This window comes from Pipistrellus hanaki (assembly GCF_964339955.1).
Source record: "Pipistrellus hanaki genome assembly, chromosome: 3".
In the NCBI taxonomy this organism is placed as follows: domain Eukaryota; kingdom Metazoa; phylum Chordata; class Mammalia; order Chiroptera; family Vespertilionidae; genus Pipistrellus; species Pipistrellus hanaki.
Window position 1 is genome coordinate 33637872 of NC_140505.1, and position 25315 is coordinate 33663186.

General features: G+C 39.4%; 1 protein-coding gene across 6 annotated transcripts; it reads right to left on the reverse strand.

Moving 5' to 3' along the window:
• Positions 1-442: 442 nt before the first annotated feature.
• Positions 443-25222, reverse strand: BIVM (basic, immunoglobulin-like variable motif containing). Of its 6 annotated transcripts, none has more exons than XM_084880276.1 (10): positions 24837-25222; positions 19741-20335; positions 18052-18178; positions 13344-13439; positions 12944-13048; positions 12632-12726; positions 5655-5787; positions 4238-4321; positions 3115-3211; positions 443-2123 (listed from the first exon to the last, which is right to left on the reverse strand). In XM_084880276.1, exons 2-10 carry the CDS (start codon positions 20216-20218, stop codon positions 1830-1832), a joined length of 1509 nt encoding a protein of 502 aa, XP_084736402.1. In that variant the 5' UTR covers positions 20219-20335; positions 24837-25222; the 3' UTR covers positions 443-1829. The 6 variants fall into 6 exon arrangements, with proteins under 6 accessions (XP_084736402.1, XP_084736397.1, XP_084736400.1 ...); XM_084880271.1 differs by having other exon boundaries at positions 4238-4324; XM_084880274.1 differs by lacking the exon at positions 24837-25222 and adding an exon at positions 24632-24809 and having other exon boundaries at positions 4238-4324.
• Positions 25223-25315: the final 93 nt, after the last annotated feature.

Consider the following 25315-nt stretch of genomic DNA (forward strand, 5'->3'; position numbering starts at 1 on the left):
TATTGAAAGAGAAGTGTGGAGTAATTTGCTGATTGTTTCTGGAAAGTCGGTAAACTTCAGTGTGCTCTTGAAACCCAAACTTATTAGCGATGTTAGGTGTCACTATATTCTTCATTTTATCTTGTATTTGTCTCATTTCCTCGTGGCTCGTTCTCATCTCTGAAATATTCAAACTAAATTAAGTTGTTGATATTCAACCATGTTTGACCTACAAAACTGAAAACTTCATTTGTTTCAAGCTAATAAGAATTATGTTTCCAATTTCTTATTATAAAGTCTTATAGAAATCTAAAATTACAGTCAATGCATATTATTCCATTAATTATAAAAGTCAGATACAAGATGGTTTCTTACAACACACTACTTAGACAGAATTGACAAATTATGTACTTTAAACAAAATGATAAAACTCTCTAAAATAAAGGTTAAAACATTCACATGATTAAAAGTAGAAAACAAAAATTTATTTGATGAAAACTTCATAAAAGTTCCAGTATGAAGTAACAAAATCAACAACCTACAAATCTCTTTCAGTCCACTGCATTTCAAGCAAAATATTTCCTTCAGAAAAATGACCATTTCATAATTTATATCCCCTTTTGTAGGCTTACACATGTCTGAATGGACACATGGATATAAAATTCAAGAGAAAATAAAAATATTTTAAAAATAAAAATCTGAACCTTCTCCTTGAGATGTATTGCAATATGGTTACCAACATATTCAGCACCTTGTAATAATCAGGTTACTGATTTGATTTCTGGAACAGCCTCTGAAATGAAAGTACAAGAGATCCTAATCCTTGTGAGTCACGAGTTGACTACACAAGAAAAACTGACAGCAAATACAGAGGAGCTCAAATATATAAAATTCACACTTTCTGAACTATTTAACACTCACTTCAAACAATTAATTGTCTAATGTTTTAAAAAAGAAAACAGCTCAGTGTGTGGAATATGGATAGTTGCCTTCTGAATACATCTTTGATGCTGTTATCAATACATAACTCCATATTGAAGGACTAATCAAATATCAGATCGCATTTCACAGATTACCATGGATATAGAAACTATGGATGCCACTTGTTCTTTTACTCAATGCCTAAAACAAATTATAGACCTACAGAAATCTTTCAAGACCTAAAGATCTTGTCAATATTTGATAGTAACATTCCAAGTCAAGAAAATCAAGAATATCCTGAAACAATGCATTAGGTCATTCATTTGCACCAATAGAAAGAATTAGTTTCTTGAGTCTTTTCTCTTTTGCCTCTTTATTAAAAATCCTGAGAAAGTTAACCAGGAAACAAATGAGGCAGGCAAGATACTACTATAAGGGAAAGAATTACCAGATTCACTGAATAATTTTAAATGAGCTTTAACCATGACAGAAAACAAGAAACCAATAGCCCCATTTTTATTTATTTATTTTTATTTTAGGGCAGATGGTGCCTTATATAATGAGTTTAGGAATAAAACTATCTGCAAGGAATGTCTTGGGATCAGTCATAATAAATCCTGTCAAGATTAACTATTTCAAATTGTGATGTTATTAAGTAAATTTGTATTTGTTTATATGTAATTGTATTGGAGTTTGTTAAATTGTACAAAATATTTATATACCTTAAATAGTCTGTGCTTATCCGCTTATATATCTGAAATCACCCATTAGAATCATATACAAGCTTATTTCCTGGAGAACTACAGGGTTACATTTTATACCACCAGATCTGTTCCTCTTATAAGTTGACTTAATAAGATCTTCTGCTGTCTTAATGCAGTCCTGTACAAACCATTGCATAACATGAGTTTTTCAGTACCCAAGCACAGTCAATCATTCCCACAATAATCACTGTAACCCTGGTAGCCACTGTTCCTTCTCTCATGAATACTGGACATCTTTTTCCATGCTGATTCCTGATGGAAGCTAGCGCTGAAAGACCGGCCCAGGTGCCCATGATGCTTCTTGGAGATATTGTCTTCACTCTCAGATTTGGCAATTCCCTGGCCATGTGTTGGAGGTTGTGACTCTTGTCTAATGGTTCCAAATGGAAAGTTCCAAAGGCCAAACCTTTGCCAACTAAGTCTCTGGAATGCTATAATACAATGCAAATTTCCCCCAACCTGAGAAGGAAAAAAAAGTTGCGTGAAGAAAATGATGGGAAATGAATTTCCTATGAATTCCCTTATATGTTCCCCCTTCATCTGCCTCAAAACAGTACTTATTCTTTCAGACAATATCAGATCACATTATCCTGCATTTACTCTGAACAGCTGTCATTACAAAACTGTAACAATGCCCTTTGTCAATGTTTGATAGTAGCATACTAAATTAAGAAAGTCAAGAATATCCCGAATGCACTAAGTCACCCACTGCACCAACAGGAAGGATTAATTTCTTGAGTCTTTTCTGTTTGCCTCTTTATTGAGAATCCTTGGAAAGTTAACCAGGAAACAAAGGAGCCAATACACCTTTCCCTCATATGCCACTCACATTACTCTATAACCTCCCCTTCTGCCTGATCTAAACACCATCATTCCTCTTCCTCTCTTACACACCCTTCATTTGTTAGTAGGATTACATCAATGGGATGTCTACTCAATCCATAGAATCTACCTTCCTCTGAGAAAGACCCCCAGTAGTCTTGTTCATATACATGGCTTTGCTTGAGGCCACAGTTAATATGGCTCAGGAGCGAACACCTCAGATTTGGCAATTCCCTAGCCATGTGTAGGGCCAAGCTGGGCCAAAACTATGGGAATAGGCCTGAGGCAGGGCAATCTCAGTACAGACTGCACATCTAAAAGAACATAAAGATGATAATCATCATCAGGAAGTAAGTAATTAGACAAAAAGACAACAACATACAACTTCCAAAAGAATTACAGACTATCTACTGAGTCCCTGTTGACATTCTTTTACCTGGTACCAGGCCCTTACGAATCCAGGCTACACTCCTTGCCCTTTCGTTTTTAACATACCCCTGTGTTTTAAAATAATTTTCACTTTTCTGTCAAAGATGTTCTAAACTGGGTTTCTATTATTTATAATCTTGAGTAAACTATTGCATTTTGGCCAGTTGGGAAATGACTTCACATACAATGGCGTTCTTACCTTCTTGGTTTTTCGATACTGCAGCCCCCTCTCCAAGTGCCGGATATCTAGAAATTCTGGATTTTGAGTATTCAGATCAGTAACAATATCTGCCCACCTATGGTTAAGAAGGAAGAATATAAAGCACAATTTTCTTTTTGGTACAAAATACCACTGTAATGAAACTTTTCACATGAGCAATATTCTACAATATTATTGTGGCAATAAGTTGTTTATCTCAGGATTGTCCCACCTACTAAGTTCTAATAAACTTGTTTTTATGGCAATTCTGTTTATGCAACTATTGCCAAGGTTCTCAGTTTAAAAATGGTTAGTCTAGCCAAAACCGGTTTGGCTCAGTGGAAAGAGTATCAGCCTATGGACTGAAAGGTCCCGGGTTCGATTCCGGTCAAGGGCATGTACCTTGGCTGTGGGCACGTCTCCAGTGGGGAGTGTGCAAGAGGCAGCTGATCGATGATTCTCTCTCATCGATGTTTCTAACTCTCTATCCCTCTCTCTTCCTCTCTGTAAAAAATCAATAAAATATATTAAAAAAATAAAAAAATGGTTAGTCTCCCTATAAAATAAATATGTATCAACCTATTAGTGATAGGTTTCAGGCTAAAGTAGGAACAGTCTATATTTCCTCCTTAATTAGAGTCAAATGTATTTCCAAAACACTTAAAATTAACATGCCTTTATTTACAGACAATATGATTGTGTGGAAAATCCAAAGTAATTACAAACTGCTTTGTATTGCAAAAATATTAACAGAATGAATAAGTGAATTTAGCAAAGATGCAAGATTTAAGGCCTATATAGAAAAGCCAATTGTATTTCTGTGCCCAGTCAGAAAATAACAGAAGTGGGGGGGAAATCAATTTACAATAGCATCAGAAAATACACTTAAGAGAAAATGTTAACAAAATATACATAAAATCGGTATTGAAAAATACAAAATATTGCAGGAGAGAAATTAAAGCTGTAATTGTGTGGAAGTATAGTCTATATTCACAAATTAGAAAGCTCCATATTGTTATGATGTAATTTTCTGCAAATTAAACTATGGATTCTATGGATTGTATTCCAATCAAAATTCCAACAGGCTTTTTAGCAGAAATTGAAAAAAAGGAAGTTAACATACTTTTTACAGTGAATAGCAGGATGTTTTCTACTTGATTCTCCAATTAAGATCCAATATTCTACTTCTTGTGATGAGAGGGGACCCCTGCTAGATTTAAAGTACATTCACAGTATGTTTAATGAAGATCATTTATTCCCTTGAAAGAAGTGCTTCAATTATATATTAATAAAAGACATATTAAAGTTTATAGATATTGGAGTTTGGGCTTGAACAAATGTCTGAACACAAAGAGAAAGCATAAATTAAATTTTGGACTTGACTTCTATAAAATCTAGGGCTAAAAAAGTTGACATATGCTACCTCTCAGCATCTAAACAGGGAGGGAACATCCTATCATGCTCAGAATTCTTCAGCTACTCTTTTACTAGGCATTTAAAAAGTCTCAAAAGGCATCCTAAAAATAAAATCCTAAAGCAGCGAATCGCCTGTGGAACAATTAAACATACTGATGCCCTAATCCTGCCCTGGGAAATTCTAATTCAGATAGGTCAAGAGTGGAGTACAGGCAAGGATTTTCAGTTTGAAGAGCATCTCAAGTGATTCCTAGGTACAGGCAGAGTTGAAAGATGCTCCTCCATAGCGGACAAAGTAGAAGTACTAGTTTTTCACGTTTTGCATATGATAGATGTCTGAAATAAGGTGACATTGCAGGGTAAAACCACATAAGAAACAACATACCTCACCTCCGGAGAGATGAATAAAACATTTTGGGATCTGGAGAAATCAAGTGGTTGTCCTCTTACCCAACATTCACAAAATTCAATATCCAACATCCTGCTTCTGCCAGCTCGATCCTGCCTGTCTCAGGATCCCCCCACAACCCTCCATCTTTGCCCAACTCCAAATGCCTTGAGTGGGATTCAAAGTTCACATAGCGTCCAGCCTCAAAGAACCCATCCTATCTCCCTGATGACCAAGCCATATTATCCCAGCCTCGGTTTCGGTCCTCTCTGAGAGGACAGTGTTCTACCTCTTCTTCCTCTTCAGGTGTGAAAAAAACAAACAAACAAACCAAAAACAGAACCTTAACTGGGTGAAGAAAACCATGCCTACCAATACTTTTACGAAAAGTATGCACGGCCTCTGTTTTCATCATTCAAAAATAGGACACTTCTTCCTGAGCTTTTAACTATCCTGGCAGTATATCAACCCAGCATGAAGAAAACTTGCTAAGGAGGGGAAAGAGTACTAAAATTCAGTCAGCTTAATAAATTCTAAAATAAATAATTTTGTCAAATAAATACAATTCAATCAAATGCAATTCTGCAAAAGAATAAGCTCAAATGCTTACAAAATCATATTACTTCATATAAGGAAAGCAAATTACTAAGTCTTCCAATTTCTAAGCACTAAATATTTCTTAAATGCTTTCTACATTTTATGGTCAAGTACCCACATAACATACAGAAATGCTTACCTGAATGCCTTATTGGCTTTAACAGGGGTTGCTTCAAAGCCAATCGGACAAAAGTAATGATTCTGGCAATGATAAATATAAGCCATGGATTCATCTTTTAATCCACGAGTTAACTTCAGCAAGGCCCCTGAAGCTACAATAAATAAATAAACAACAAACAAACAAACAAACAAACAAATAAATAAAAAACTAAGGACCATGAAGCACTATCCATGCTTTACATGGACTGGTTAACAACTGAAAGACAGCAGAGACATTACTGGGAGCACACTGACATGGCTGGGGGGGAAATGAGAAGCTACTGATGATACAAAAAAATATTAATGAATTATTTCCAGCTTCACCCTTCACACTGAAATTCAGAAAAACAGAATAGCAAACTACAGAACTGAAATCTGACTTGCTTACCAAGACCTCCTAATAACACACATATTGTCTATGAACTTTAATTATTGTATATACGTAGGGCAAATAGTAATGGTCTCAACTTTTCTGGCTGAGCACGTCTGTCACTGGACATTTCTGAATAAACATGCCCATTACAAGCATTTTTGTTTATAACTCTGTACATATACTACTATACTAATACGTGTTTATTTAAGGATATACAAAAAGTAGGAATTTTAAATTAAAGTGTAGACATTCTAGTATGTTCTTTCCTTACACAGTGGTAATCTTGCACGCTCTACAGTGTGTACATCCCAGTTTGATGACCACTGAGATATATGAATATAAATTCCAGATGATAAAGTTCCAAATATGGAAACTTCCTCTTACTGACATACAATTTACTCTTTCTCCAAAAGTTATACAGATTGGAGGAGCAGCTTCTACAAGATAAGAATATCTGTAGAAACAGACAGGTAATAAGTACCAGGGCATCCTCTTATAATTGTTCCTCCTTGTATATTTCCCATGGCTAAATTACTTGTGAGTTAATTTCAAAAGAATTACCATAGAGATTCAGACTAGCATTACCACCATTTGTCCACCATCCAGAACTGAAATAATGATACATTGCTGACATACACACATAAGGAACTGTTTGACACTGAGATTGGGTCTCAAAAAAACTGTTGGCCCAGAAAGAAACTCACTACAGACTGATTCATTTGCCTTTCAGCATAACCATTATTTATTTTTTTTTTTTTACTGTATGATTTCATTTATTTTTTATTTTTTATTTTTTAAATATATTTTATTGATTTTTTACAGAGAGGAAGAGAGAGGGATAGAGAGTTAGAAACATCAGTGAGAGAGAATCATCAATCAGCTGCCAAGGTACATGCCCTTGACCGGAATCGAACCCGGGACCTTTCGGTCCGCAGGCCGACGCAGGCCGGTTTCGGTTATTTTTTTTTTTAACTAATTTCTTTATTGATTAAGGTATCACATATTTGTCCTCAACCCCCATTCCAATCCTCCATCCCCCCCCCCCAAGCATAACCATTATTACTTGTCTCATTTTCAATTCTTATAAGTATATTTACAGTAGGACATGATCTCACTCATCTAGGGGAAATAGTTAACAACATAGGCTGATGAACAAGAATAGACCCAGAGACAAGGAGACATGGATCAAACTCTTGGACCTGAGGGGGAGGGTGGGGATAAAAGGGAGAGATCAACCAAAGGACTTGTGTGCATACATATGAGCCTAACCAGTGGTCAAAGACAATAGGGAGGTGGGGGCATGAGTGGGGAGGGGTGGGAGATGGGAATGGGGACATGAGGACAAATATGTGATACCTTAATCAATAAAGAAATTGGGGGGGAAAGAATTACCATAAGCAACAACTTTTTACCAGCACTTAATACTTAAAGCCATTAACTGAGATTTCAGTATCCTGCATCTCCTAGAAAAAACTAAATTATTCATAACAATAGCCTATTGAACCTGCAAATCCTAAAAATAGCTGAAGTAGATGGAAGCTTGCAGATCATGGTTTCTCTGATTTACTTTCTAGCCACAGAAGTAGCTGAAGAACTCCAAGAACTGCGGGTCAATGGCTGTAGCAGAGCCAAGGAGGTGAACCCCAACCCACCCCTGCAGATGCACACAAGTTATGAGTTCCACAGATACAATTCCATTTCTGTCTTAAACTTTCTCTAAGGTTTCATCCATCTTTCCCATAGATTTTTGCCTCATGGCCTACATCAGAACATACATGTATGGTAAGGTGGTCTTTTCTACTTAAAATACCTATTTTATAATGATAAATCTTTCTTTTTGGGTTCTCCCAACAATTTAAAAATTGACACCCACCGAAACCGGTTTGGCTCAATGGATAGAGCATTGGCCTGCGGACTCAAAGGTCTCAGGTTCGATTCCGGTCAAGGGCATGTGCCTTGGTTGCGGGCACATCCCTGGTGGGGGGTGTGCAGGAGACGGCTGATCGATATTTCTATCTCTCTCCCTTCCTCTCTGTAAAAAATCAATAAAATATATTTTTTTAAAAAGAATATTATTTAAAAATAAAAATAAATAAAAATAAAAATTGACACCCAAGGGAAGCTCTAAATGAAAAGTAATATTAAAATTCAGAAGATACTCAATATTTTCTTTCCATAGTTGAACTTGATTTGCAGATAGGTTCTAGGATAGTGATCAAATTTAAATATATAGATTTAGACCACTCATAAATTCAATAAGTCCAAAAATGTTTATGCACATAACCAGTATAGGAAAAAATTTGAGATATTGAAAAAATTGTGGAAATTCCAAATAAAAAATTTTCCCAAATGACTAAAATTGTAATGAAAGAACTTGTATATAACTTTTCAATGGAAATCTGTGTTTCACACCGTCCTTAAGTCAGATGTAATACAAAACGGCTCACTTCTTTATTGTGACTATAGTTAGCAATTATTTTTAACACATATTTATTGAGCCCTCCCATGTGTGAGGCACAGGGAAGACAGGAGGGAACAGGCTGGGTTTTATTTCAAAGGATGATCTTTTTATTACTTTGGAGCTGACTGTCCAGTGAAGGAAACCAACAATAAAATAATTATGGATGGTAATTTGTGCTTTAAGTGAAATAAATAGGATGCTGGCTTAAAGAAGGCTCAGGCATCAGACTTTAATATTCAGTGATGGCTCCTTGGAGGTGGTAGTGTTTAAGCTGAAACATGAAAGATGAGGAGGATATGGGGGGGGGGTGAGGAATTTTAGGGGACAGAACAACCCAGAAGCAAACAAGCATATTGTATCTTTCACAGACACTGCCTCATTCTGAAGTCCCTCATAGTCTTGTGAAGTAGGTATTTGCAGTAGGCACTGGATTAGCAATTACTTTAATGTCCTGGAAAGTATCCCAGATTCCCAAGCTCTTAATAAAGAGGTTAGATATCACCTCTTTAGAAAGACTGCAGCAGTTTTCAAATTTAAGCTTGCAAGGCTTGTTAAACAACAAATCACTCGTGCTTGACTTAGTCAGTCTGCGATGGGGACCAAGAATTTGCATGTCTAATATTATACCAGGTGTTGCTGACGTTAATCTAGGGACCATATTTTGAGAGCCACCAGTCTAGAGTTAAGAGGAAATCTTATTTAACTCAATTCAGTACGTAATTTATGAGCACCTAAAAAAACAAGTAATAACACAATATGTGTAGCTGTCCTCATTGGAAGGATAAAACAAGTACCTTTAATACAGGGCAGAATAAGACAGTGCCACAGTAAAGGTTTGCAATGCAAAGAAGAAAGTGCACATCAGGTCTATGAAATCAAGAAGGGTTGGCATCCAAGATGGAATTATTGAAGTGGAAGGATTTCAGCAATCCAGGAAGAAGAAAGAGCATGAGGGGAAAACCAAAATCACTGGAGCGGGAGGGATATAACCAGAGAACATCAAGTGGTCTAGTTTAAAATACAGGGTATGATAGTAGAGAGAGGCACTCCCAGAACTTCAGGGCAAAGTCATAAAAAGATCATCCTTTGAAATAAAAGACAGTAAATATAGTATTTAATGCATTCAAATGGTCATCCAATAAAATAATTCCATTTGGGACAAGACATATAAATGTGTTACATATGTAAACTAAATTCAGAACGATGTTCACTCTAGACCAGAGTATATCTAAAAAATCTGAAATTCAAGCAACAAAGCAGCCACTACAAAATGCACAGCCCTAATTTGTATGATATAAAGAAAGGAGAAAAACACCACTAGAGTTGGGTGGCCTGCAGTATATGTCCTAATCAGCCAACAAGAGAATTCTGCTATCTCTGATATGTTTATCTAAGTTAACATACCAACATTCTGATATTCACTGAGTTTAGTATGAGTTTCTTCTGTAGAGCTTGATCATCTATAGAAGGGCTATAAAGAACTCTAAAACAATTTATTAGAATGTATTTTTACACCTTGAAAGACAAGAATGAGATTTTATAATCCACCAACATAATATCCTGCAAGCCTCTTACTCCCTTGAAAATATTATATTTAAAATAAAACTGGGAAATGTAAGACAGCAGTGGAAGGCCAATCTATATTGGCTTTGAATGATGCTAAAGTATTTATGCTTTAAGCAAGCATTGAAGAGCTCTTTAAAAAGAAAGAGATCTATTAGCACTGCACATTAACAAGATTTATCTGGCCTTGTGTCTATTACGAGTTGGAGAAAACCAGTGGATGAGGAATATGAAAACTTAATGCAAAGTCCACGTGAGATGAGCTAATGCACTGCAGTAAGCTGGCAGCAGTGGCTCCAATGAGGATATACATGAATTATTTTAGGGTTGGGCAGAGATAGCTATTCTCTGTTAAGCAAAAACAATGAGTTACAATACCTACTAGAAGAATAAAAATGCACAAGCATTAGTATAATTGTCAAGCTAGCTAATTAAAAAATGAATCTAGACTTCTCTGGCACAAATGTTGGTAGCTAAGTGAACCAACAGTTTGAAGTTCCTGAATAATAATAAGTGAATAATAGTAATAGTAATAATAAGTAAAAAAAAAAAAAAAAAAAAAAAAAAAAAAAAAACAAGGAGTGAACCAATAGTTTGAAACTAATGTTGACAACTTCTAACACAAACTTTTATTGTAAGTAATTGCATCTCTGAAAAACATACTTCAATGCATATTAACAGCAAGATGTGTTAATTTTTTCAAAATCCCTGGATTTTGTTTTGATTGAGTGAGCTGAGGAAATTAGCATGTCAGCAAAATGGGGGTGTTATAAAATCAAAGAAACATAGTCCCCAAGAAAATATAAAGTCTATTGTGGAAAACAGGTCTAACCATCCTAAAAAATAATAATAATAATAATAACTGAAACAAAAAGAGGAGATACATTTCAAAGTACTTTTTAAATGAACAGCAACAACTGGCAATGGTTTTTACTACTGCATATCCAAGAGACAAATAAGAAAAGCCTAATTCTGCAACTCTTTCTTCCACAACGAGAGAGAACAGAAAATACTTTTACTCAACACAGGCACCACTTCTCCTCTCAATGCAATCAGAAGTTCCAGGGTAACGTGCGAGGTCACAGAACAACATAAGGAGTTATAGGGCCACTAAGGGCAGTCCCTGTGATCTAGGAGCTGGGCAGACTCATTAAAAAGATGCAACAGGATAAAAGGGCTAATATGTCAAATGCCACAAGGCAGACGCAAATCATCATTACCATTGGAATTAAGAGGGATCAGCTTCTAAAGTGGCAGCGAAAGCTTCAGATAAAGCAGAGCTTGCACAAGACCACTGATTATTGAAGAAGAAGAACATTCCCAGAGGGGGGAGGCAAATCATCCTTCAGAAAATACGCCCAGAGAAAGAAACAGTGAGGAGTCAAATACTGTAACAGGAAAATGAAGACAGGAATAAAACTGGGAAAATACAGCATTAATATTTATTGATGGGCACTTAGGCTGTTTCCAAATCCTAGCTATTGTAAATTGTGCTGCTATGAACATGGGGCTGCGTGTATCCTTTCTGATTGATGGTTCTAGTTTCTTGGGATATATTTCTAGAAGTGGGATTACTGGGTCAAATGGGAGTTCCATTTTTAGTTTTTTGAGAAACTCCATACTGTTCTCCACAGTGCCTGCACCAGTCTGCATTCCCACCAGCAGTGCACAAGGGTTCCTTTTTCTCCACATCCTTGCCAGCACTTATCATTTGTTGATTTGTTGATGATAGCCATTCTGACAGGTGTGAGATGGTAACATAATGCAAATTTAATTAGTGCCTAAAGCAATCCTTAAAATCAACTCCATTACTCTGTTATGTACAAGATTATCCCATAATAGAACTTTGTCACTTTCACAGTCAATTTTCCTGTAGTTATGCATGTCTAACATCAAATACTCTAAATTTTCCTGTTGTTATGCAGGTCTAACATCAAATACTCTAAAATCCTTGCATTACTTTTTAGGAAAAGGAACTGCAAATTCCATACTTCTTTCTGAGTTTTACCAACACATCCGGGTGTGCAAACACACACATACATACATTCATTCACACACACCCAAACAATATAATCTATTAAAGCAGTATTTATTAAATACTTTACAAGTCTAAAAGCTCTAAAGATGAGAAGAGTTAAAAATATTAGACTATAGCCCTGGCCATATGGCCAGTTGGTTGAATGTCGTCCCGTACAACGAAAGATTGGCTGTTGGACTCCTGGTCAGGGCACATACCCTGGTTGCGGACTCAATCCCTGGTAGGAGATGTGAGGCAGCCAATTGATATCTCACTCCCACATCAATGTTTCTCTCTCTTTCTCCCTCTCCTCTCCTCTCTCCTTCAAAATCAATAAAACATTTTAAAAGAAAAATATTAAACTGTATATTGAAAAGTGCCCTACAGGTTACTATTATGATTTCTCCCTCAGATAAAGAGATATAAAAGTAACAGACTGTGTCTAGTGTTTACATAATCAAAACAGCTAATCCTTGAGGTGGTTTAAAACATGTATGAATACACATGCATGTACATGTGTATTAATCTTCTATGTTTACCTACCAGTTTCTCCAGCTGTTTTATTCTTCCCATGAGGCTTATATAAAACATACGAGCATCCTTTTACATGGAAGTGGTCATTAATTTGTCTGAACCATCTGAAAATAACAAGAAGATTTGCTCATAGAAACAGTTCCATAATAAAGATGGCATTATTCCAATTCGAGAGAAATTCAGGCAGAGCCCAAGTTTGGTGTATCTACTACAGATTGGGGCCTGGCAGCTGCATACATGGTTTACTATCAACATGCATCTACAGCATTATTATTTTATAGAACTAGAAATAAAATATGTCTCTAAGCGAGAGCTTCATACCTCATAAGTGTTGTATTTCCAGTGAAAGGGCCAAATCTAATATCTTCAAATGGGGGTTGAAAGCCCAAAATATGTAATGCTTCTTCTTGGGTAATTGGTGGAAGACTACAAAAGAAACATGATCTTTCATTGTACAATTCTAACCATATTCAAATAAAACCTCTCAATGTTAATATTAATATTATATGTCTGTCTAATCTGTAAAAGTTTTTGATAATGTTTTTAATTTTTATTTTATCAAAAATAACGTACACACATATCTTAGCTAAAAGACTTAAAACAAATTGCAGTAGTTTTTTTTCTCAATTTATGAAAAATCTATCCTTAAAAACTTTCCATTATAGAAAAAGCAACACCAAATAGCATGGGAGTTTAGATACCAATAAATCAACATACTCACTTTCCAGCTCCCACTGTGCTATATAAGAAATTCCAACATGAAACTAAGGAAGAGATACCACAAGAAGTCTTATACTGTGGTCGGCTTATGCAGTACCTGGAAAAACAAAAGATTTTTTTTTTTACTTGAATGAATACAAAATAGATATATAAAAATGCAGCTCTCATGGCAACTAAAACTGTTTTAACATAATGAAAATTTTGATAATTTAAACCAAGATAAAATCTTTATTCGCTTAAAATATTTTTATATTTATTAAACGTATCATAAATATATAACGACAATATTCCAATTGCAATAAAATATTCCAAGTGCAATAAAATAAAGTCTGCACTTAAATAAAGACAGCTAAGTATGACTACTAAAATAGATGTTATCTAAATTATATATATATATATATATATATATATATATATATATATATAAATATATAAATATATAAAAGTCCAGAAATCAAAATGGTGGACTGACCAGAATAACCAGTGGCTATGACGTGCACTGCAGCAGCCAACCAGCCTGATCCGGGCCCTAATGGTCCCCTCTTTCCCACCCTGCCTGGTCCCCAATCAGCCCCCAACACCTCAATGGGGAGAGGGACTGACCAGCCAATTGCCCACGGCCCTCCACACCACCAGCCTGGCCAAATGGGCACCCATTAGGATGGGCCAGCTGGACCCCACCTGTGCATGAATTCATGCACCAGGCCTCTAGTGGTACATAAATGTAGACACCAACTACAAAAATTTCAGTGCAAATTTCTAATTGGTCTGTAGATCAGATATATGATCTATAAATATTTTCTCCTGCTCTGTATGTTGCCTTTTCACTTTGTTGTTTACTTTGACATGGATAATTTTTTTAAGTTTTTAAGATATAGCCTCCTTTTGTCTATTTTTGATTTTGTTACCAGAAATCACTTCTAAATCCAAGGTCATAAAACTTGTCCCCTATGATTTTTTTCTATGAGTTTTATCCTTTTAAGTCTTACATTTATGTCTTTAATACATTTTGGGTTAACAGTAATCCCACTCCTAGGAATATATCCCAAGAAACTAGAAACACCAATCAGAAAAGATATATGCACCCCTATGTTCATAGCAGCATAATCTACAATAGTTAGAATCTGGAAACAGCCTAGGTGCCCATCAGCAGATGATTGGATCAAAAAACTATGGTACATCTACACAATGGAATACTATGCTGCCATAAAAAAGAAGGAATTCTCATCATTTGCAGCAACCTGGATAGAACTAGAGAACATCATGCTGAGTGAAATAAGCCAGTCAATGAAAGAGAAATACCACATGGCCTCACTGATTTATGGATATTAAAGAACATTATAAACTGACAAACCAAAAGTCAGATATAAAGACAGTAAAGCAACAAGCAGACTGTAAAATTACAGTGGGGAGAGTAGGGAGATCTGGGGGAGATAAGAGATCAACCAAAGGACTTGTATACATGCATATAAGTACAACCAATGGACACAAAACTCTGAGGAGGGAGGGTATGTATGGGAGGGGGGAGTAATGTTAAAATATGTACACAGATAATAATTTAATTAAAAAAATGAAAAAAAATACATTTTGGGTTAATTTTTGTGTATAATCTACACTAATAAAAAAGAAGCATGCAAATTGGCCATACCTCTGCTAAGCCCATAAGCCATGCCCACCAGCCAATCAGAAGCAAGTATGCAAATTAACACAACCAAGATGCCTGCAGCCACAGAGCAAGCAGGAGGCTTGGGTTTCCCTGGCAAAGGAGGAAGCCAAGCTTCCCACCCGCTCTCGCTGGCCCTGGCCTCCGCTCAAGGATACAAAGTTTCAATTATAGAAGATAAATAAATAAATCCCCCCAAAAATGGCAGAAGGGCCTAACCAGTTTGGCTCATTGGTTAGAGCATTGGCCTGGGGACTGATGGGTCCCAGGTTCGATTCCGGTCAGGTGCATGTACCTTGGTTGCAGCACATCCCCAGTAGGGATGTGCAGGAGACAGCTGATCAATGTTTCTCTCTCATCTGATGTTTCTAACTCTTTATCCCTCTCCTTACTCTCTGTAAAGAATCAATAAAATATATTTTTTTTTAAATGACAGCAGCTGAAACCAGTTTGGCTCAATGGATAGAGCGTCAGTTTGCAAACTGAAGGGTCCCAGGTTCGATTCCAGTCAAGGGCATATAAGTTGGTTGCAGGCACATCCCTAGTGGGGGGGGGGGGGTGGTGCAGGAAGCAGCTGATTGATGTTTCTCTCTCATCAATGTTTCTGGCTCTCTATCCCTCTTCTTTCCTCTCTGTAAAAAATCAATAAAATGTAGATATATTTTTTAAATGGCAGCAGCTACAAAGCTGGAGAGAGCAGGAGGCTTGGGTTGCCCCTGGTGATGGAGGAAACCAAGCTTCCTTCCCGCCCTGGCAGGCCCTGGCCTCCACTCAATGCTATAAAGTTTCAATTATAGAAGATAAATAAATCCCAGATATCAGGGCCTCAGCTTGAGTTACCAGGGGGCGAGGCCAGCCTAAAAACCACCATATGCCCCTCCGCCAAGCTGTCCCACACCCCTAGGGAACCCCGACCCTGATCCAGGACACCCTTCAGAGCAAACCAGCCAGCCCCCAACCGTGCACCAGGCCTCTATCCTATCTAATAAAAGAGTAATATGCAGATTGACCATCACTCCAACACACAAGATGGCTGCCCCCATATGGTCAAAGATGGCTGCTCCCATGTGGACACAAGATGACCACCACAAGATGGCCAGCAGGGGAGGGCAGTTGGGAGGGACCAGGCCTGCAAGGGAGGGCATTTGGGGGTGATAAAGCCTGAAGAGGAGGGAAATTAGGGGTGACCAGGCAGGCAGAGAAAGGAAGTTGGGGGTGACCGGGCCTGCAGAGAAGTGTAAACGGGGTGGAACCCAGGCCTGCAGAGGAGAGCAGTTGGGGGTGGGACCAGGCCTGCAGTAGAGGGCAGTTGGGGGGGGGGGGAGGACCAGGCCTGCAGGGGAGGGCTGTTAGGGGCAATCAGGCTCGCAGGGGAGCAATTAGGCATCAATCAGGCTGGCAGGGGAGTGGTTAGGGGGTGATCAGGCTGGCAGGGAGAAGCACTTAGGGCCATCAAGAAGGCAGGCAGGCAAGCAGTTGGGAGCCAGCAGTTCTGGATTTTGAGAGGAATGTCCAACTACCTGTTTAGGCCCTCAGGTAACTGGGAAGGCTGAGCCACTAGGACCTATAGGACACATAGCATACAAAGCTACTCTACCAAATCAGGGAAGCAGTCAAAATTCAGACAAAGAAACAGATCACAAATGAAAGAAATGGAGGAAAGCAAAATATTGGATATAGTGTTCTAAACCACGGTTATAAGGTTTTTCAAGAATTTTCTAGAAAAGGCCAATAAATTTAGCGAGACCCTCGAGGATATGAAAAAGGACCAGCTAGAAATTAAGTATACACTGACTGAAGTGAAAAACAATATACAGAGATCCAACAGCAGACTAGAGGATTACAAGAATCAAGTCAAAGATTTGAAATACAAAGAAGCAAAAAACACTCAACCGGAAAAGAAAAAAGAATCCAAAAATATGAAGATAGTGTAAGGAGCCTCTGGGACAATTTCAAGCATACCAACATCAGAATTATGGGGGTGCCAGAAGAATAGAGAGAGCAAGATACTGAAAACCTATTTGAAGAAATAATGACAGGAAACTTCCCCCACCTGGTGAAAGAAATAGACTACAAAGTCCAGGAAGCACAGAACCTCAAACAAAAGGAATCCAAAGAGGACTACACCAAGACACATCATAATTAAAATGCCAAGAGTAAAGACAAGGAATATTAAAAGCAGCAAGAGAAAAACAGTTACCTACAAGGGAGCACCCATATGACTGTCAGCTGATTTCTCAACAGAAACTATGCAGGCCAGATGGGAGTGGAAAGAAATATGCAAAGTGATGAGTAGCAAGAATCTACAACCAAGATTACTCTACCCAGCAAATCTATCAATCAGAATTGAAGGTCAGATAAAGAGCTTCACAGATAAGAAAAAGCTAAAGGATTCATCACCACCAAACCAGTATTATATGAAATGCAGAAAGGTATTCTTTAAGAAGAGGAAGAAGAAGTAAAAGGTAAAGATTAAAATTATGAACAACAAATACATATCTATCAACAAGTGAATCTAATAATCAAGTGAATAAAAAAATCTGATGAACAGAATAAATTGGTGAATATAATAGAATCAAGGGCATAGAAAGGGAGTGAACTGACAATTCTCAGGGGGAAGGGGTGTGGGGGTGAAGGAAGAGACCGAACAAAAATCGTACACCTATGGATGAAGACAGTGGGGGGAGAGGTAAGGGCAGAGGGTGGGGTGGGAACCAGGTGGAGGGGAGCTATGGAGGAAAAAAGAGGAACAACTGTAATAATCTGAACAATAAAGATTAAATAATAAATAAATACATACATACTTACATACATACATAAATAACGTAAATAAGAAGGAGAGACATGTGAGTTATAAGCTAACACAAAGTATGGTTCATAGTTGGGTCCCACAGTGAACAACCAAGTATGAAGACATTTTCAGAGCAATCTGGGAAATCTAAATTTAGCTTAGGAATTTAATACTAAGGAAATATTGCTAACTTTAATAGGTATAACACTGGCATTGTGGTTAAGGAAGAAAAAAAAATCAATTTTTAGAGCTTACCACCGTCTGAGGTCTAATACTTTCCGCTGCTTAATATCTTCAAGAGGAGAATGCTGGGGCCACTCCCTTTGATGTCTTCCTTTTTTATCTGAAGTTTTTTTCTTAGAAATTTGTTTCTTTACATTGCCTAGAATGTAAGGGTATAAAATAAGCAAACTGCTTAATATGAAGTAAACTGCCAGGACAATGATATTAATTGTTGAACAAAATTAAAAAGTAACTGCCACTAGTCTAAAAATGATATTTGTAAATATATTGAATAAATAAATGTATCCTCATAAATTCTCTCATACCTACAGAGAGAAAATAAAAAGATTTAAACAACCATAAATGCTATTTCCTATCAGATTTACATATTCCAATTCCTAAGCTGATCACTTAGCTAGTACATGAATCAATCACAAAATCTTTTAATTTAGAAAATCAAATTATCAACTGCAAAATATTTAACTAAAGCACTTTCCAGAAAATGAATCCTTTCTATAAAACAATAAAACCACATTAATGTAATTCTGTTAAAAAGTAAAAACATTAGATCCACTAATGCAATGATGTGATATTTAAAAATGTCTCCAAGCCTACAGAGCCCACAAAATGGATTAAAAATGATGCACATGTGTGCATTATTAAAATGCAACTTGAGCACCAGGAACTAGAGTGGAAAACAGTCTCTTTTCTGTGTGTGTATGTGTATATCTCTTTCTCTCAAAAGATACATAAGATAAATAATAGTGGTTACCGATGAGGGGAGGGGAATTGGGAGCTAGACAAAAGTAAGACAAAATTGAGTTTGTCTTTAAGTGTTTATTTTTACGCTTTTTATTTCTGAGACATACTAATGTATTATTCAGTAAAAAATTACATCAATTAAAATATTAGTAACATCTGAGCTTCATTTCACTAAAATGCCATTAACATTTCAGATAGCTATGCTGAAATACTTTAACAATGTCACACGTATTATATTTTAAATGAAATAAATCTGTTATAAAAATTAAATAAAAGCTAGTATGTTAGTTTTATAGTTATTAATCAATTATGATACATACATTATATAGACATATGCTCAGAAAACAACATGGAAAAGGGTCCATTTTATTCATTTAAGATGTTGTACAATGAAATAATTTGGTAGTCATACCAAACTGGAACTTAGAAACTATTGGTATACAGGAAATTTCTCTAATTTTTCTAAAATGTCATAGTAATAAACACTATACTAGAAACAAGTTTTCCCCCTTTTCCTCTAGTTATTCTTTCTAAGTCTTTAGAGAACACAAAATTTCTCAGAGCTAAATAAGCATTGGCAAACATGAGCTTGAAAAAATGAGAAATAATCTCATTATGACAAAAATCCTTTAATAATAAATAAATCTTAAGAGATCCAGAAAATGGAAAATCTACTTTCCACCATCTCTTGAGATGTTTTCACTGCCCAATAATGCCTTGATTCCGTAAGAAGTTTACCCAGCCACTTAGAATTTTAGAGGCTAATGAAGCAGGGTAATCAGTGACATTAGCCTTTAATTATAGTTAAAAGATAACTTTTAACTACAGTGATAGACAAGATGATAGCAATGTTCCCTATTTTTTTTTTTTAAAAAAAAGGAAAACATATTTAATGGTAAGTTTAAACAAGATACAGTGCTTTCTTATTTTCACATGTGAACTTCATGTCTCCTTCCTTACCTGATTTGTGTTTCAAATTTGAGGTCACCCCATCAAATTCAGATTTATCAATTTCCCATGCGAGAGGTAGCTTGCCCAGGCTAGTGGATAAGTTTTCCAAGCTATTTTCATCATTGTAGATTATTTCTGATGTACTAGGTGGGATGCCAATGTATCTTGATGAATTATTTCCAGCAGATAAAGAGGTACTATCAGGGAGGCAAGAAGTGCGGGATGGATTTGGAGTTTTATAGATTGAGGTTGCCTGGTTGAGAAAGGCGTAGTCTGAACAGATGGCATAAATTTTTTCCCGCGTGTGGGTCACTGGACAGCTCCACGGATAATGGCCATCTCCTCTGGCAGCCAAGGGAGCTCCTGAGGCATGTGTGCAGAAGGACTGTACAGCTTCTTGTAGGTTCTCCTCGGGAGACCTTCTCTCAGATTTGTGCTCATGATTTCCAGAATCGTTCGCCCTTTCTGCTTCTGCATCGTTAGGCATTGAATGCAACTATAAAAGTTCTATTAGGAGGAGGAAGTTGCAACTTTTTGTTTCTTGAAAACCTATGACAACTGTTTACAGCATTCTACAAAAACTTGAGAGCTGCAAAATGGGCTCCTAAGAAGAGAGAGGAGAAAGAAAGATCAACAATCCACCAGACACTACAAAGAGCCCTAAAAATTGTAACAAGTGTCATATGCCTTAATTCAATAACTATTTATTTTGCAACTACTATATGCCTAGAATAATGATCATTAACTATCTGTCCTATTAAAAGTTATCTACGTGTGTGTGTGTGTGTGTGTGTGTGTGTATTAGGGTCATATATATATATATATATATATATATATATATATATATATATATATAACATGCAAATAGACCTAACAGTAGAACAACCGAAGAATAGGTCACTATGATGTGCACTGACCATTGGAAATGGGTTGGAGGGGTGGTGCAGAAAGTGGCAGGTGTTGGCAGCAGGTGGCAGAGCATGGAACATGGTGGGAGTTGGCCATGGTGGGATGGTGAAGCTGGTGAGGGAGGGCTCCAGATCAAGACGGGATGCCGGTCGCTGTCATTGGGGCAAGCCTCTGGTGGTTACTGAAAATTCTTTGTTCCTGCGCACCGCAATCTCACCAGTGCTCGCACCTGCTGCCAGCGCTGGCCCCTATCACTCAGCGCCATCAGTGGGTGCCAGTGGCGGCTGCCAGCCCCGATTGCCCCTGAGGGCTTCTCCACCTCCCCCTGCTCCTGAGGGGCAATCAGGGCAACAGCCACCTACTGCTCACACCCGCTGACAGCACTGGCCCCAATCGCTCAACATCATCAGTGGGTGTGAGCAGGGCCGGTGCTGTCAGCGCTTCGGAGCAGCGGTGGCAGAAGCAGGGCTATTGGCAGAAAGGTGATCAGAGGTTATATTTTTTTTTTTTATGTAGGCCTCTAATAATAGGATTTCCCTTACGACTGCTTTTGCTATGTTCCATATAATTTAGATTGTTATGCTGTCATTTTCATTTGTTTCAAGGTATCTTTTTATTTCCTTCTTGATCTCATTGGTAGCCCATTCACTGTTTTCTAACATGTTATTTAGCTTCCATGTCTTGGTGTGTTTTCAGTTGTTTTTCTTGTGATTGACTTCTAGTTATCATACCATTGTGTTTGGAGAAAATGTTTGATATGATTTAAATCTTCTTTAATTTATTGAGACTTGTTTTGTGGCCTAACATGGCCTATCATAGCAAATGTTTTATGTGCACATGAAAATAATGTGTATTTTATTGCTTTCTGATATCTAAAGATATCAATTAAATCCACCTAATCTAATGTGTCATTGAAGGCTGCTATTTCCTTATTGAGTTTCTGTCTGGAAGATTTACCCATTGATGTCACTGGAGTGTTAATACTATGACTTTACTACTTTCCCTCTGTCCATCAGGATTGCTTTAGCCAAAACCGGTTTGGCTCAGTGAATAGAGTGTCTGTCTGTGGACTGAAAGGTCCCAGGTTCGATTCGGGTCAAGGGCATGTACATTGGTTGCAGGCACATCCCCGGTGGGGGTTGTGCAGGAGGCAGCTGGTTGATGTTTCTCTCTCATCGATGTTTCTAGCTCTCTATCTCTCTCCCTTCCTCTCTGTAAAAAAATCAATAAAATATATATATTTTTAAAAACATATGCAATGGGATACTACTGCATTGTACAGTAAAGGGGCTGAGCTTCTGGAAGCTAAAAAAAAGAAAGAACATAACAATTGATTAATAAAGCCTTTAACAGTCTGAATTTGTTGTTACGGGTTTGTGTTTTGGATTTGATTGCTTTTAAATAGTGGTCAGTGATCAAAATGATGTCTTTGTTTATACTTTTACCAAAATAAAATCAAATAAAAAGATTATCACCATAAAAGCATATTTCATATTGTCAATAAAGGCCAAGAGTAAATGTAAAGCAGTTTGCAATCTTCCTTATTAAACCACTGTTTATGGAAATTTGTCTTTGAAAACCTGTAATATTTATAAATTTTACCACATAAGTAAAACCAATTACATAAAAATATTACAAAGTACCAAGAGATATTACGGAGAAAGTAAAAATTATCCAAATCCCGCGGCCCAAGCACTGCTATTACTTTCTTCTTTATCTGTCTGCTCCTGCCTTTTCTCTTCACTTCAGTGAGAACTCTGTGAGACCAAGGATGCTAGCATGATTGTGCCCTCAGGCTTTCGTACGAGTGAGCCAAGCACAAATTGTTTCTGATAGCAGAGACATTACAGAGACAGATTACTGTATTCAACTGTAATTACAGCCTCAGCAGATGGTGAGGTTCAGAGGTAGTTTGTCCCTCCACTCCACAGCCCACAGCTCAGTTTTCTCAGACCCTGTATCAGCTTCTGTCCCTATTTTTATAGGCCATTCCCAATTCCATTCCCACTCCTAGCCCCCTCCCCCCCCCCCAGCTGACATTTCAAATCTGACCTGTGCATGGACGTTAGAAAGGAAAGCATGCAACACAGAACTCCTCTGCCTAAAACCCTCTGCTGTTAGAAACTCCGAATCTAGACCCACCTCTTCCTCCCTCTCCCCCTTCCTCTCTCCGCACTCTCTCCACACTGACCATATTTCCAGTCTTTCAATGCTGTTTACTCCCACTCACCCTCTTTATTTAATTAATTTCCATTTATCCTTCAGCTATCCTTCAAATGTCACTTTTGGGGGGCGGGGGGGGGAGGCAGGGTAGATGCTTTCATTGCTCATCAAAATAGCCCTGGTCACCCTGTATGTGCTTTATGCTCAGACAACTTTCTATCACAGGTTTTAACGAGGGTGCAATAGTACTTTTATACTTTTGTGTGTGTTTATATGAGGAATGTCTGTCTCTTGCAAGTCCGGTTTTCCTGACCATTGAATTCGCAGGTCCAGCGTTTATAGAAGTATCTTCTCCAAACACCTATTCTTAAATACCTGCATCAGGTCAGGCATTATTGCAAACCCAGGCTTCAGAGCCAGATCCCAGGAGGGCTCACCAGGAGTGGCCTTAGCAATTAAGAACTGGAGTTTTATCCTAGGAGCCTCTTCGTCTACCCACTTCTCACCTGTGAACACTGAAGCTCCCTGGTCTAAGTGAGACGATGCTATATTAAGATTTACTGATGATTGCAGCACGTAATGATCAAATTATGATTTGGTCATAAGATCATGGCACAAGCAACAGAAGCTATTAACTGTGTGCCAACAAAATGTTTTCATAAAATGGCCAGCTCTACATGCACCGCTAACAGAACGACTTGAACTGTTTTTTGCAAACTAAACGTTCCATTTGTAAGAATTACTCTCTGCCTAGGTCGCATTCTTTTCTAGTTATATTTTAAGGATCAAGTTTGCTTGGAGAACTTAGCATCTTAGGTCTTCAGAAAAGCTTTCCACATGTGACAACTATAATGATCTTCTATTCTCTAAGGAAGGCCACTAAGACACGGGCACAGGCAAATGCCTTACAAAGGATGGAATGCCAAACAGGACTCCCGCACACAGGCTAAGCCCCAGTGCTTCTGGTCTCCGTCCCCGCCACCCCACCCCCGCATCCTTCCTCACGACCCCCAGCCCCTCTCCCCCATCAGACCCGAAGCCCTCGCCTGGCAGAGGGCCGGCCTGGGATGGTTACCGGGGGTCCACCAGGGTCGAGTTCAGGTTCCCCGGGAGGCGAGCGGTGTTCTTGACCGCCCTCCTCTGCAAAGCCGGCGGCGCAGCGGCGCTCGGAGGCCTCGGGCTCAGAGGAGCCCTTCGCGCCGCCCGATGCCCGATGCCCGCCGCGCTGAGCCTGTTTGGGCAGAAAACGGCGCCGGCCGCAAGGAGAACGCGTGGCTCGCCCCCTGCCCGCGCCCCTCGGGCTGTCCGCCAGGCCTCCGGGCCTCCTCCCGCCTGCTCCTCCGGAAGCCGGAGCGCACCGCCAGGGGGCGCGGGCAGAGGCCGGCGGGGGCCCTCCTCCTCCCCGCCCCAGGGCGATCGGGGCCGAGGGAACTGCAGCAGTCGTCCCCGGGAGAAAAGAAAAGATCGCCGGACTGGAGCTTTGGAACGCACGCGCTTAGATCATAAACTAATGCAAGAACAAAAACGAAAACAGAAAAGGAATCACACACCACCCCCTCGCCCAGGCCCACTTTGTCAGAGCCCCCGGCCGTGGGGGTGATGGGGCAGCTGGCCAGGTGCAGAGGGGGAGGGAGGAGGCGGAGGAGGCCCCTGGAGACCGCCTGGGCCCCGCGCCGGGCGCACAGGGGCGGAGGGATGGGCACCGCGCGCCCCGGCCCGGGCCCCCGCAGAGCGCGGCGGGGAGGCAGGCGGGCTCCTGGCATGGGCACCGGTCCGCGCGGGGCCCGCTCCAAACCCGGCTTTGTTCCCGAGGTGACCCGTTCCTTGCCTGCCTCCTGCGGCCCAGCTCGTCCCGCCGCTTCCCCCCCCCCCCCCCCCCAGGAGATCGAATACCGACGCCGTGACCTCCGCTGGGACCGCTCCCGGGGTCCATAGAGCCCCGTGGCCCTCGGCGCCCCGGCAGCGTTTGGACAGGCGGGCCGCTCCAGGCCCAGCCCGACAGCCCCTTTGGCAGTGCCCACGGCCCCGGGTACCTTTGTAGCCTGTTCGGCGGGGGTGGGTCGCTCCAGATCCCAATCACAGTTCCCCGCGCGCAGCCTGCGAATGCAGGTCCTCGGGTTACCCTGGGGCTGGCGTCTCCCGTCCCATCGGACAGTTGGGGGGGACAGCGCAGTGCCCTGGACGGCTGTGCCCGGAGACCAATCGTCAGATACCATGGATAGACCTTCCTTTCATCGTGTTTTACCCCTGACCTCTGCAGGTGCGGAGGATACAGTGACAATAGAAAGAAATCCTAGCGGCGCCTCCAGGCCCGCGCGCCCTGCTATGGGAGAGGTCGCCTTTATCTGTTCCCTGGAAGCCCTGGCCGCAAAAACAAATACATGAGTGAGCGATGGGGAAACCTGGCAGGATTTCCGCTGGTCCCGGCGCGGACTACACGTCCCAGGAAGCCGCGGCGCCGCCGGGACGCGTGTCCATCCACCGTCCACTGAGAGGGCGCCTTACTCAGCCG